General features: G+C 32.9%; 1 protein-coding gene across 1 annotated transcript in view; it reads right to left on the reverse strand.

Moving 5' to 3' along the window:
• Positions 1 to 16178, reverse strand: part of LOC128217878 (plexin-B2-like) — a 72866-nt gene that overhangs the window by 32233 nt on the left and 24455 nt on the right. The window contains exons 13-16 of the mRNA XM_052925313.1: positions 15060 to 15256; positions 13303 to 13405; positions 9925 to 10082; positions 477 to 635 (exon numbers count right to left, since the gene is read on the reverse strand). Coding sequence (XP_052781273.1) covers positions 477 to 635; positions 9925 to 10082; positions 13303 to 13405; positions 15060 to 15256 — 617 coding nt within the window. The remainder of the gene's footprint in view (positions 1 to 476; positions 636 to 9924; positions 10083 to 13302; positions 13406 to 15059; positions 15257 to 16178) is intronic.

Genomic DNA, 16178 nt, shown 5'->3' on the forward strand with positions numbered 1-16178 from the left:
TTGAAAATCCTATTATTCATGGTAAAGATAGAGCCGGAACAAGGATCATTTCAACTTTTGATCTTAACCTTGGCATTGACCCTTAAGTTACAAGACTGGGTCTTGTGTGCGACACACGGTGACATGGTGAACCTTCACGATAAGTTGTTTTTTCAAATGTCCCATTATGCATAGTCGAGATACAGCCCGGACAAATTTAGACCAGACGAACGCAAGGAAACTCACGCACGCAAACACATACACAGAACATGCAGCCATGGTGACAATTATGTCCCGCTCATCGCCAGTGAGCTCGAAAATAAGGTAACAAAATGAACATAAATGAACATAATGCCGGTTATGAACAACTACTTTTTCTTTAGTGGTTGCCGAGAAATAATCTGAACACGGACATACAAAGAGATTACTTTTTTCCCTTGCAGGTGAGTCGGAGAAGCTTCAAATGCAGAAAATAAAAACAAAATGAAGATACATACCTAAGAAAAGCCTTGGACGGTTCAATTCCCATAATGTCTGGATCTTTAAGATAAGTAAAGTTCAAATCTTTGGGATTGTGTAGTCGGTGTCCATTTAAGTCAAAATTTATATTAAGAGTGCCTGTACCATGTTTTGTTGTAAACTCAACAGTGTAATTCCTGAAAAAGTAACAAAAGAAATAAAAGTGTGTTTTTTTATGATTTTAGAAAGATGCTATATCCCAATCTAAATAAAAATGCAGCTTCATGAAAAGCCCAGTTTTTACTACGTTATTTTGTCAGAAAGCTTCGCAAAAGCAGTGCTTTTTCTGTGCCTTCTAGAGAAGCTTCACAGAAGCTTATATTTTTCTTTGTCGTTTTAGGAATGTTTGCAAACTGTGATATTTAATGAAAATGTTCGCTTTTGTAAGAAAGTTTTAAAAAATCTCCGTATTTTCAAAAAAAAAAAAATGTAAAGTTGATTTATTAATATTTCCTTCATAAAAAGCTTCATAAAAGTTTCTTTTCGAAATTTAATTGCCAATATTTATTGAAAAAAGACGTGGCTTTTTAAACAAACGTCGAAGCTTTTAAAGAAGAGAAAACACTTATTTTTTTGCGTTTTTTGCTATGTCGACGCATTTTTGCTTGTTTAAAGACTATTTTTTTAAAAAGAGTAAGTGCACAATCTTAATTAAACTGCATTTTTCTACAGTATGATCTGTATCAAAACCATGTATCTGTATATTGATCTCTAATTTTTTTATTTGTATAATATGTTCATTACAGAGTAGAGTTTAAGTGTATTGTTTTAATAAAAGTGCATGTTTTATTTGAGGTAAAACAGGTATTCTTTGTTTATTACACAAATAAATACAATAACATAAACTGTCATTCATTCATTCATTCATTTATTCATTCATACTTTCATTTTGTTCGGATTTCAGGAAGAATTGTTCATGTTTTCAAATGAATATATGATTTTTAACCAAAAACAACCATTGATAATTAAACGGATTAAAGAAATTGATAAATTACCTATCATTGTATCAATTGAACATATCGAGTCAATATATTCATAAAAAAAGACAACGAAATGTAGTAGATGTTGTTTTCAGACTCAATAATACTTACAACTTTTGAGGGGATCTTTGTTTGTTTTTTTCAGTAAAAAGTGCCGCGTTTGCAAACTAAACTTGCACTCTTATAAAAATCCTCAATAAACACTTTCCACAATATGTCAGCCCAACTTAAGTTTTCAGTTTCAACTATTTTCATTTTTGAATATCAGTGACCTTCCTATGGGCCTCAAACACAATCCTAACAAAAATGACCATCATTGGTGATGCTGATTGTAAGTATAGTATGCAAAAAAATTGCCATGCAATGGTGATGATGATGATGATGATGATGATGATGATGATGGTGATGATGATGATGATGATGGTGGTGGTGATGATGATGATGATTGGAAGCACTATGAATGCAAAACACAAGACTTATACTGTTACAAATCATAATTAGGCATTCTGCACTAAAGCTTCAGTGAAGACGTAAAGGTTCCAGTACCCCCTTTCAGAGGCAGAGTCTACTTTCAGCATGGACGATAACTTTATTTTTTAATTCTTTATTTTTAATTTAAGTCATAAATTAACCTCAACTTAAAGGACACAATTATGTTTATGGCTAGCTGTTAATTTACAGTTAAACAAACCCAAGGCTGTATTTGAATAACTAATACATGCTGATCATTAATGCTGCAAAGGCTGCAAGTGGCACGTTTTGGTAAACAATGACATTGACTTTCAACAGAATGAAGCCTGAAAAAATCCCAGGCAAGCTCGACAAAAGATCATACTATACACAAAATTTGGTGTCCATATGATGAACGATACTGTTGTTATTCGCCGGAAAAAAAACTCCTAAAATTAGTATGGTGACATTTACGTGTGACAGAACAGACCCAAAAGCAATCCCTAACGAGCTCTCAACCCTATGTTATAAATGAACAAAGAATAAGGTGTCGATATAATGAAAGAAATTGTAGTTATTCACTGGAAACAAAATTTCAATATTTAGTAATGGAAACCTTGACCTTTGATGGAACGTATTAAAAGCCATCCCAAGCGAGCACTTAACCTTTTTTTCTATACATCCAGTTTGGTGTCCATATGTCATGAAAGAAGTTGTCGTTATTTGCCGGAAACAAAATTTCTATGTTAAGTAACAGTCGCCAGGAACGAAATTTCTATATTTAGTAACAGTAACTTTAAGCTTTTGTGGAACATACCCAACAGCTATCCCATGTGAGTTTTTCACATGTTCTTACAAAACACCAAGCTAAGTGTTCATATGAGGAAAGAAACTAAAGCTATTCGCTGGAAAGCCCTAGTTTTACGAAAGAAAATGACACACACCATTCCAATAACACGAATTTCGCGGAAAAACCTGGTTAATAAAAACCAAAATAAAAGCCCCACAGCTATTTTTTATTGCTGTGTTAAATGACAAACTGTGAAATAACTATTAACCGCAGGAAAGCATATAAATCAAAATTAATAATTACATATTGATATTTTTAAAATTCACAATTCAGCATTACTTTGTGTTTCTAGGGGCAGTATAACACCTGTTTATTACATTGCTAAAATGTGAAATAATTTATTAAACTGTAAAGTACAGGACAGTGACTGACTAAACATTCTTTGAGTTAAAAGTAGATAATACTCTGTATTACCGAAGTGCGAACTATTTACAGCAAAATATATCATAGTACATGAACATCCCTATCATAGAACTAGTCAGCCATCTAGAAGATGGCAATTTTATCAACCCAATGAAAAAACACTGACTCAGTTGTATTAACAGAAATAAAGCTGCATCATCACAAAACATGAAATGATGAAAACGTCATATTCCAAATCATAATCGATGTTCACCTAATCTAATTAAATCATATGTCTTATTAAGTTTGTTTATCCTTTAATTATCAATGGTTGTTATTGGTGTAATTTCACTAATTCAAATAACAAGAGGCCCAAAAGGGCCTATGCTCTACTGGCATGGCTTTTGTGGTCATATCAATCCAGAGCATGTATGTATGGGTAAAAGGCAACAGACATATAGTTTATGTTTTGTGTTTGGGTTACCTGAAAACGTAGCACGTTCAACATCTGAGCCCAGAAAGTATTGTAAGCAGATTAGTTGCATGAACTATTTTAATATGTGCCAAGTAAAAGTCATCTGACAAAAAAAATGCTTTAAAAACTGTACTCATAGTAAAATTTTCTGTAGTTTTAAAAGTTAAAAAAAGTTGGTCAAAAGGTCAAAGTCAAGGGCATCCTAGGACAACATTGATCAATTTGAACAAACATTCACAATCAATTGTGCTGAGATGGATGCACGAACACACAAAAAGATTTTCAAACCTTTCCAGATTTATGTTTACCAAACCTGTGAACCCTGGATGTGGCCAGTAATGACACCAGGTGCATAACTTAAACATTCATAACCAATTTTGTTAAGATGAATGCGCAAACTACAGAACTTAAAGCTAAAAAATGGCCTTTGGGCTTTCAACAAGAATAAGGCAGGTAATTCACAAAATCAACTGCAAAACCAAAAGCAAATTGTCTCTCAAAATCCTAGAATCCGTGTTCACAAGCAATTGTTTACAGACACACGAACGCACGACCACACGGACGCACGGATGCACATACTACGTACACATTACCATCGCATAAGCTCTTCTGGCCTTTGGCCAGTAGAGCTAAAAACAGCTATCTGATTTGTTTGGGTAGTGTTTCATCAGACATTAAAATGAAATTTAGCTTAATCTTGGCCAGATAATAAAAGTTGATATAATGGTCAATATCTGAGAGTGCAGCTTTACAGCACCAATTGATTTATATGCTTAAGTTTTGCCTCAAGACATTTTGCTGATAGCTCAAAACCACATGAATTTATGCACACAAAAACATTTTGTTTCCACATTTGTCCTTACTCTTATAACGCCACAGGTCAATGATTCACCTGATGGTCCATGGCCACAAGATTATCTTTAATGCCACAAGCATGCTACAGTTAGTTTCAGAACATTCAACTAATGCTCCAACATCACACTATTGTTTTCCATTTTGTCATTTGCATATATTTCTAACCCAACAAGAAAATATGTACACATAACCATGTTGTATAGAGTACCGTACTGCATATCTCAATCCATGATTTATGCTGAAACATAAGTATAAACATATTCTTTTTGATTTGGGAAAATTTACACATAAACATGTTGTATAAACTACTGCAAATTGACAACATTTGTGCAAAGACATTTTGTTTAGATTAATATTTTGCCTATAATCTCCAAAATAACTTGATGGTTTAATCCCATACAAATGTATGTAACGACTGTCATGTTGTATAGATTTTTGCCTACTACCTATGCACTCTAATGCCACAAGTTGATTTACAAGCTACAGTTTGTTTCATAACATTTACCTGATGGTTCAAGGCCACAGGAATGTATGTAACGACTGTCATGTTGTATAGATTTTTGCCAACTGCCTATGCACTCTAATGCCACAAGTTCATTTACATGCTACAGTTTGTTTCATAACATTTACCTGATGGTTCAAGGCCACAGGAATGTATGTAACGACTGTCATGTTGTATAGGTTTTTGCCTACTGCCTATGCACTCTAATGCCACAAGTTGATTTACAAGCTACAGTTTGTTTCTTAACATTTACCTGATGGTTCAAGGCCACAGGAATGTATGTAACGACTGTCATGTTGTATAGATTTTTGCCTACTGCCTATGCACTCTAATGCCACAAGTTGATTTACAAGCTACAGTTTGTTTCATTACATCCACCTGATGTGGATGTTCAAACCCACAGGAATGTATGTAAGCAGTGTCATGTTGTTTAGATTTTTGCCTACACACTTAAACCACCTGGTGGTTCAAGGCCACAGGAATATATGTAAACAATGTAATGTTGTGTAGATTTTTGCCTACTGCCTACACACTTTAATCACCAGGTGGTTCAAAACCACAGACATATATGTAAAAATGTCATGTTGTATATATTTTTTGCTTTGCATACTGCCTACACACTTTTAATGCCACAAATTGAATTACAACCTACACTTTGTTTCATAACATTCACCTGATGGTTCAAGGCCACACGTGTGTATGTACACAATGTCATGTTGTATAGATTTTTTGCCTTGCCTACTGCTTACACACTTTAATGCCACAAATTGATTTACAAGTTTAAGTTTGTTTCATAATATTCACCTGATGGTTCAAGACCACAGGGATGTATGTCCAAAGTGTACATAATTATTTTGTGTAGATTTTTTGAGTACTTCCTTCATGCTTTAATGCACATAATGACATGCTCTAGTTTGTTCCATAAGAGTGAATTGTTCATTCAAGGTTACAATGTCATTTGTACATGTTGCTTAACTCACAAACACATGTGTATACATTAACATGTAATATAGATTACTGCAAATGCACACAGTATCTCAATAGCCATGATGTATAAGAAGAGATTTCTTTTCAATTCTTGTCTATTTTTTACATCTCATTTCATCTGGCGTCTTTTAGATAACCACCAGAAACCGCTATGCAATTTAATGTTTGTACATAATTTTGCTTCCAAAAAACATTGTATAGCTTATTGCAAATACACCCAATATCTTAATGGCCATGATGTATACATGAACATTTTTATAGATATTTGCCATTTATTTCCATTTGATGCCATTTGGCATATTTTGCATAACCACTGGAAACTGTTTTGCAATATGATGTGTGTACAAATAATGCATGTTTGCTTTTATGTCTACTTATATCCATTTCATCCCATTTGGCATCTTTTACATAACCGCACCAAACTGTTATGCAATTTGCTGTGTTTTTCATACATGTTTACTTTTATGTCTACTAATATCCATTTCATGCCATTTGGTGTCTTTTACATTACCGCAGGAAACTGTTATGCAATAATTATGTATTTAAAATTGCTGTTGTTGTACTGGTAAACATTGATATTATAGGGCAATTTTGATGCGCAATGTTTTATTCCTATTAAGTTATGATTTTAATTTGCATATTTGCCAAATTCCTATCCTTGCTCAATTGTGGTAAAATCTCTTACAATACAAAAGCATACTTAAAATATATACACTATTTTATATATGAACATTGACAAAATTGCCATCTCTCCTTTTCAACATTATATATATTTATGCACTATGAATGTATATATATAATACTGTATTGTATAACAATGTGATGACAATGAATAAAATTGTGAGGAATAGAAATTTTGTTGATCCAAGACTTGCAAATTGTCTCCCTTAACTCTAGACTTGAATTTACATGTACATGTAAACTTGGCTAAAAATAGAATTCGCTCATGCAGACCTGGCTAAAAATAGAGAGCATTTCTTTAAAACTTTCATGGCCCATAATCTAGGCATTCATGGGCGGATCTGGCTGGTTTTCGAAAGGAACCGAGCTCTTATGGATATCTAGATACTGTACAAGTTTCATCAAGATACAATCAAAACTGAACTCTGTATCGTGTTCACAACCAATTGTTTATACATTAGCATTTTTTATACTATATAGGGCCATGATCTAGGCATGCATAATCTAGGCATTCATGGGCACATCTGGCTGGTTTTCGAAAGGAACCGAGCTCTAATGGATATCTAGATACTGTACAAGTTTCATCGAGATACAATCAAAACTGAACACTGTATCGTGTTCACAACCAATTGTTTACACAATAGCATTTTTTATACTATCAAGGGCCATAATCTAGGCATGCATGGGCGGATCTGGCTGGTTTTCGAAAGGAACCAAGCTCTAATGGATATCTAGATACTGTACAAGTTTCATCAAGATAAAATCAAAACTGAAGACTGTATCGTGTTCACAAGCAATTGTTTACAGACGCACGAACGCAAGACCGCACGGACGCACGGATGCACATACTACGTACACATTACCATCGCATAAGCTCTTCTGGCCTTTGGCCAGTAGAGCTAAAAACCTCTAACACACTTTTCAGAAATGTCAACAAAATGGCTGTCCTGTTGTTCTGAATTTCGTGAGTTTGGATTGGTCCTTATACAAATTTGATCAAATATGGATTATCATGGATTATAATTATGGATTATGAACAAAGAATTTAGTTCTCTGATGATTACAAAGAAAAGGTGTATTAAAAAATAAATTCTTTGAAATATTAACTCACTTGATATTTTTTTTTAGGAAATTGTAAAATTGTATTATTTTTATTGTTTATTGATTGATTGATTGATTCATTCATTTATTCAGTCATTCAGTCATTTATTTATTCATTGATTGATTGATTGATTGATTCAATCATTCATTCATTCATTCATTCATTACTCATTTATTCATCCAGAGATTGAATACCTCATTTCAATTCACTCGGTGAATGCATATTTATTTATGTTCTTGGAAATAAATTTTATTTCACAAGGATGCATTCAAATACATTAAATTGCTGCTGATCACAAAATACCTTGAACTGAGGGATGAACTTAAAATGAGCTATGTTAAGACAATATTGCATATATAAGAACTAAAAAAAAATAATATAAGGTACTGTTTATACATCTTTTCAGAAAAGGATATGGTTTTAATGCAGTTCATGTCGTAGAATAATGCATATCACATACACCCTTTAATATCCTTTCAAAGCCTTTCTATTCAAGAACCGCAGCTTGTGCAAATAGTCCTAAAAATGCCTTTGCAAATAGTTTTAAAAAAACCCAGATTTTACAAAGGTTTTTCTAACAATGGAAAAAAAAATATCGATGAAAAAGCTTTAACAATGAAAAAGCTTCGCTTAAACTGCACTTTTTTCAAGGCTACATTTTTCTGTGGCACGGGAAGTTTTGAATTCAATTTATTACTGATGTACAACTTAGGAATAAGTCATTTAAATATTTCGCAGTTTCTGCATATTTTCAAATTAAACCAGAGCTATCACAGAGACAGCGGGCTTGACTATTACCGCCGCTTTTCAGTGTAAGGAATGAAAAGTTTTGGGGAAACATGCATGGATCACTGTTAGATTAGATTTCAATGCAATACATGATGTGCTGAGATATTAACATAAATGTGGTAACATGCAAAATAGAATATTTAAGTAAATATTAAAGGGCCATTATTTGCAAAATACAGTTATCTAACTTGGTTATTCGAATGAGGTTGGGTGGTTGAATACCATTGTATAAAGTTAGAAGTCGCATAATAAAGGGGCAAAAATAATATAATATGAAAGATTAGAGTTATCTTACTTGAATAAATAAGAAGGTTAAACGGTTGGGAGCCTATGTGTAAAGTTTCAATGCAAAACATGATGTATTGGCTGAGGTATTGACTTAAAAGTGGTTACATGCAAAACCTTAACCAGAATTTCTAAGTCTAATAATAAAGGGCAATTATTTTGCAGTAAATGCAAACTAGAGTTATCTAACTTGATTAATTTAGTAGGTTGGATGGTTGAGTACCATTGTATAAAGTATCAATGCAATACCTCAAGTAGTTGCTGAGATATTAACCTATGTCTGCTTACACGCAAAACCTTAACCAGAATTTTTAAGTCAAATAATTAGGGTCTATTATTGGCATTAAATGCAAACTAGAGTTATCTTACTTGGTTAATTAAGTAGGTTGGATGGTTGATTACCATTGTATAAAGTCTCAATGCAATACCTCAAGTAGTTGCTTGATATATTTACCTATGTGTGCTTGCACGCAAAACCTTAACTAAGGGCTGACGCCGACGCCGACGCATGGGTGAGTAGTATAGCTCTCCTTATTCTTTGAATAGTCAAGCTAAAAATTATCGCGGTATGTCTACAGCGTTAGTTTTAATCATAACTTAGGCTTATTTATTAACACAGCATGCTAGACATTGACAGGTGGCCTCACAAAAGAACGGCAATGCATTAAAAAGACAGAAAACTGCTGTGAAACAACGTAGACGCATAGCCACATATATCCATTTTGGTTATGAATTTGATTGAAGTCTATTGAAATCGACTACCACTGCTGAAAATGACAGCACGTTGGCTTAATAGCTTAATGGCAGGTTAGTTAGTGGGGGCTGTGAAACGGGAAGTCATCTCAAACCGCACGATCACGTGACTTGCAAGGTACTCGAAAAAAACATCCCACGCTATTTGTCAATGGGGAAAACTCAGCTGAGACAGCATTTTGAGACGACATTTACTTATTTCTGGCCATTTGTCTTGGGAATAAACTGTAATTGCCGATTTTGCACCCATCTGATATCTAGTCATTTTAATTTGTAGATAAAAAACAAACAAAGCACTTTCAAACATCATGCAATAGACCAAAAACACTTGTATGAAATAAACAAACGCCCATACAATATTTATTGTAAACGTACTCAGCATTTGTTCCTATTGGTTGCACTTTACCATCTGTCCCTATCGGTATCCGTTCAACCACTTTGTTCCCAATACCTAGGTTTGTACCGTAAAGTGTAACTCTTGTGCCACCGACTTCAGGACCTGATTTTGGAAAAATATCGGTCAAAGATGAGTTCTGAAATGAAACAAAATATATATTTTTATAAACAAAATAAATACATTTCTTAACGTTGCTATACAACAAACTATTTAAATCATATGTTTATCAAATATTTTCAGGGACACTATTCATACTAGAAATATGTAAATACGTTACTGCAAAATGATATATACTTAAATAAGGTATAGGGCTGTTTTTACATTTACATTTTACTGACCCTTCAGAGGAGATACCTAACAATACTTGATAAACATACCTAGTTTTAATATAAATTATGTATGCACTGTGCTATTTGTAGAGTTTTGTGCTGCTGATCCATGTTTCTTGTTTATGATTTTATGCTTTTATGTTCTATGTCTTTGGCGTTGACCCAGTGCCATTTAACCGGGTTTATGTAAAAGTATTTTGCTAATGAACTTTGTTCTATAGTCTTTCGCATAATAAATGTGATTTATCTGAGTTCATAAATAGCGTTTTCCTACGATGTCGTTGTAAAATGAATATGGGTGTTGTAGTGATTTAGGTTGAGGCTTGTAGGCCAAAAGTCTTAAGTATGCTGTTTGAAATAGCGCTCATTAGAAGGCCACTTCATAGTGACAAATTGAAAGCAAGCCAAACATTCTTAAATCCTAATGTGCCGACCGACGGACAGACTTAACAAAAGAAACATTAAAAGGGCATACAACTTTGATGTCACAGAACAACATATCAGTTTATTATGCACTTATATTGGTTCTGTGATTCCCTTTGATTCAAACATGGTTACATGAAGGGCAGGCCTTAAACATTTATTGATTTGAGCAAAACTTCTTACGCCCGAATTTGCCTGGGTACGAAGCTGCTATATAACGGAGGTTAATTCTGTGTGAACAACAAGTCATCCTCCGAACATTTAGTTTGTTTGACAGATGAACATAAAAAAACAAATATTGACTTTATTATTAATATAAATATATTAATTATTTATTTATTTGTTTGTTTTGTTTGTTTTTGTTGTTGTTGTTTTTTGTTGTTGTTTTTTTTTTTGGGGGGGGGGGGGGGCTTGGGCAATTAGATCCGCGGAATTCCGCGAATCCGCGGACAAATCACATCCCTGTCTTATGAAGCTGCTGCAAACATAAAACGATGAAATAAGGACTATTTGCTAAACCTTCCATCTGATAATTTTAACCATTTCATTGCCGATTTTTATTGGAAATCAGGCAAAGAGATCAAATTATGCATCCAAATCAGTGTTTAAAGAGCTTAAGAGACAGAGAAAATCAGTAGTTGTGCATTATCCTTCCACCTCAGATAGCATAGCGTATGATTTTTTAACCAGACAAGGTTCAGCTTTTTTCAATATTAGTAATCTGAATAATATTAATAATATTCATGATCAGTTATGATAAAGATGACCCGATAATAATAACATGTGCCGGGTTATGTGTAGGATCATTTTAAAGCAGAAGTGTGTTCATATAAATAAATAAATGAAATAGGTCTATATGACTAGGGATTTCCAGATAAAACATTCATCAAGATGACAATCAAAAATGGTTTTAAGTTCTTTATATATGACTTACTATGATAAATTGTTTTAAAGTTCCACGTATTGTTATTAACCTAAACTTAACACCTAAACAGCATATAAATGTGCATGTTAAAAAAACAACACTAAAATATCAACACAAACTAATTGAATTGACAATAACTGTATCAAATAACCAGTTATCAATGAATAGCAGATAACATCCAGTTAACATGTGATGGGGGCTGAATAATACAATTAACACTTAAGTTTACAACAACTTTGCAAGTATATATCAGGAAATGTAGAACCTCAATCTATTCAAGAATTAATTGTGTTACATGTTGATGTGTAGTTTTCATGTAGGACCCATTGAAAATGTTTTAATAAGATATTCTGCAGGGATATTCAGCAAATATGTTTTTACCTGACCAACCGTAAGTAGATTAAATAGAGACACATATTTTGACCCATTAAAAAACAATGACTTGTTTCACAAACCAGTTCAAAAAATGCAGATTAATGATATTTTCCATGCTGAACGGAAAAAAATATGGGAGGCAAAATGTTTAAAACAAATAAATTACTTAATTGACAACAAAGAATTGAAAAGGCCCCATATATTTTATGTGAAAAAAGAAGTTTTACCTTACAAGCTGAAGGTACCGTCACAATTCTTATGTGTAAATATGTATATTTGTGCAAAAACTCCTTCGTAGTAATCTCCCTTGGCGAGAAGGGACAAAGGAAGTTTTGAAAAACTTAAATTATGCTTAATTGTTAGTTTTGCAGTTTTCATTCAAAATAATGGATTCCATGTAATTTCCTCATATTGTTTTCTCATTCATCAGACATTGTGATTACATGTCGATGTTTGAACACAATTTTAAGAACTAAAATCCCTGTGAAAATATTTGTGTAATTAAGAATTTTGTAGTTCTTTCATAATTCCCCGCCTGGAGATTGGAGGATGGATCAAACTTCTTTGGAGGTTTCCCTTGCCAGAGGTTATGGCATGTGAACTCATAACAGTAAAGAGAGTTCACCAAACTTTTCAAAAGTATTATGGACAATAATGTCTATCTAATAAGTGTAGACTATTAAAATTAAAATTTATGATCATTGAATTCAATATTGGGTAAATTATATATATGGTCTTATACATTTTAGAAATAAAGATAAAAACAAACAACCTATAATTCCACACAAAAAAAAATAAATACAATATTTACTTTAATGGTGACTAAAAATTGAACAATTAAAACCTTAAGTATAAAATGTATGTTTCCTTTCATAGTATTGATAGCTCGATTAACGTCACAGTTTGCTTGTTCTTGTATAATGCTAGAGAAAATGGATATATCAGACATTTTCTTACAAAGTTAAACAGAAAGTCAGCCATGTTTGTTGTTGCTTTTATGTTGAATTAGATGACTTGTTGCACACTGTAGATGGTTACCCAGCTAAGCTTCATGTGAGGTTTCAATAAAATTGATCTAGTACTTTCTGAGGAGTTAGCTTGTTAGCATTTTTATGTTTTTATAGTAAGTCGCATTGAGCACTTCAGGCTCAAGCCAGCTTAACATTTAGTTGAAATAAGTGTTAACAGGACTAATGTTAAAAACATTTATCAGAAAAGACTTAATATGTATACATAACACCTCATGAACTGGGTGTGCCGTGAAACAAACCCAACACAAAATTATCAATAAATGCTATAAATACCTTAAGTTGAAAGTCAACAAACAAAATATATTCATGATCTCCAAGACGAAATATAAGCAGTTTATTGTTCACCGTTGACTGGCTCTTGGCAGAGTAAAGAAACCTGAAACAATCACAATATTCATTTGTATATCATAGTCAGCGAATAAATAGTTCCAGAATCAACAACTCAATTGTTTTGAATGAGATGAATCAGAAATCATTGAAGATTATAAGATAAGACACAGGTCTGCAAATGGTATGATATACAACAGGGCAAAATAGCTCTACATCCCAAAATATAACGGTTCTTTAATAACTCAAGAAATAGCTTTTTGACTATTTAATTCTATAATTATTATGTAATGAGAAGATCTCTTTCTGTTTCATAATCAAAGTTGTGTTGGTTTGTTGAATGACAAGGGCTAAAATGACCAATAACTTTGGAGTGTAACCTTGACCTTTGATGAATAAACCTGGGTCTTGTATGCAATGTTATGTTCTTATTAATGGAGAATATTTGAGCTATGCCATAAACAACCCTCTTTCACGACAAAATTTAGCTAGAACACAAATTGTTGAAACGAAGCGTCTGACCGGATAAATACCCCAATCACAAAACCAAGGTTTTTCAAAAGAAAACTCGGTTAAAATGTTCATATTGCAAAACAGAATCTTAATCGTTCAACATTGCAGGGACGATGAATTACTGCAGCCTGAGCCTATATTCACTGACAGTCAGTTTTAAAAATTTTGATGCAGAAATGATATCACATTAGCAAATGTGGTAAATATTGCTGCATCTTTTAAACACAATCAATTGTATAATCAGGCACAAAAATTTCGCCAAAATTAATTGTATTATAGATGATTTTAAACATTCAGGAATTCAGTTTAAATAGTGAAGGCTTGAGGCAGACAGTGTCATATTGTCAACCTGAGGTATAACCTGTCGACTGAAGCGAAGCCGAGGTTGACAGTGTTTTCCTCAGATTGACAATATGCATTGTATCCCTCAAGGCAGTCAATATTTATTTTATTATACCGAACAAAAACTGTACAAATTTAAAGTATTCCATTAAAATTCACATGTAAATAAAGAGAAAAAGATTTTGAATTTCATCAAAATTTATTTTGAACAAAAGCTCAACTTGTTTATAACATAAAGAAAACAATGAAAATGCCATGTAACTGTTTTAAATTTAATGAAACAGTATCATTAATCACAAGTTATCATGAACATTAACAAAAACAACATGTTTATGACATAAAATTTTCATGTTACCAAGATATCTTTACTTAAAAGTTAGTTGATATTTTTTTCAACATTACATGTCTTATTAATCACTATTATCACATCAGAAAAAATGTGTCAGTTCACTTCATGTATGTCGATTTGAATACCTGCATTTTAAGTGTTAACTTTTATTAATGTAAATGGACAGTGCAGTTTTCCAGATTTGGATATTTGTAGTCAACATTTCATTTGCGAGTTAATATGTTCTATATAAGAGAGGTATGCCAATAAGTCAGTTTTATAAATAGAGGCGTATTTGTAGAGTATTGTTAATCTCATGACATCGGAGAGTAACAGTGCGGTAGAGGCTGATAGTGCGGGGTGATAGTTGAAAATATTTCCTTGGCGTTCTTACTATAGGTGAGGTATGATAAAAGTGGTTATGGACTGAGCACATGATCTAAATCTGATTTATTTAAGTTATGTTTCGCAGTTTGGATAAAACTGGATAATTCTTAAATTAATGAAACCAAACACTTACCCAGTTCTTACTTGCAAATCAAAATCAGATTTGTCATCCGGCTTATCCCATAAGTAGCCATATGGTTTATTATCTCCACTGCCTTGCTTTTTTCCTGATATTTCTATATTACTAAGGTTTTGAGATATATCTCCCAATTCTGTACCCATGACTGTAACATTAACAAATCCTTTGAATGGTCCATCTTTTGGAGAGATCTAAAAGAGAGTATTATCATAAAAACAACCAAGATATTATAACAAACACACACTATAACTGGTTACAATTATTGACTACAGAGCCATTGGCTGAATATGATCTGACATTCACTGAAAGAAAAGTCATATCGACCCAGGCTAAGGCTTGGTCAAAACACAAATTTCCAGTGAATCAGATCATATTCAACAACTGAATTAAACAAATTAAATACTATTATGGCAATATTAGTGTTTAACCCAATATCAGGACTTGTTGCCTATACCCTGACAGGACTTGTTGCCTGTACCTTGGCAGGACTTGTTGCCTGTACAATCACAGGTCTGTGCTCTGACAGGACTTTCAGTCAACACACTTGACTGAAAGTCTTGTTTGCACACTGTCGTTATCAGAACGATACAACATCATCGTGCATTCATATTGATCAGACGTGTTGCCTGCATAGTCACTGACAGTTCTTGATACAGCTGTCTGCACACTAACAGGATTTGATTCAATTGCCAGCTTTAAACTTCATTAAAAATGACTGCACACTGCAACAACAAAAATGATATTTTGTTTCTAAAATTGAACTAATGGTCCAAACAAAAATGATATTAAGCCCATGGACTCTTACGATCAGACAAAAAGATTCATCAAAGAGTATCCTATCTAAGTAACTTATCAAATGAAAAGTAATTGCCTTTAATTGTATAATTATACTATAAAGTCAAATTATTATAAATCATCATCTGAACTACTTGAAAAAGCCTTCCAGCTATTCAAAAGAAATAAGAATTAAGACACGTACTTCAGATTAACAAAATTTATAACATAACAGTTCTCTGCCTCCAACGTCCACTGCATAGTTTTCCTTTAAGTGTCATAATGTTTTCGTAGTGTAAACTTATTTGTTTGCATATACAAATTTCTTCTCTTAACCTT

Source organism: Mya arenaria, chromosome 14 (assembly GCF_026914265.1).
Source record: "Mya arenaria isolate MELC-2E11 chromosome 14, ASM2691426v1".
NCBI classification, from domain to species: domain Eukaryota; kingdom Metazoa; phylum Mollusca; class Bivalvia; order Myida; family Myidae; genus Mya; species Mya arenaria.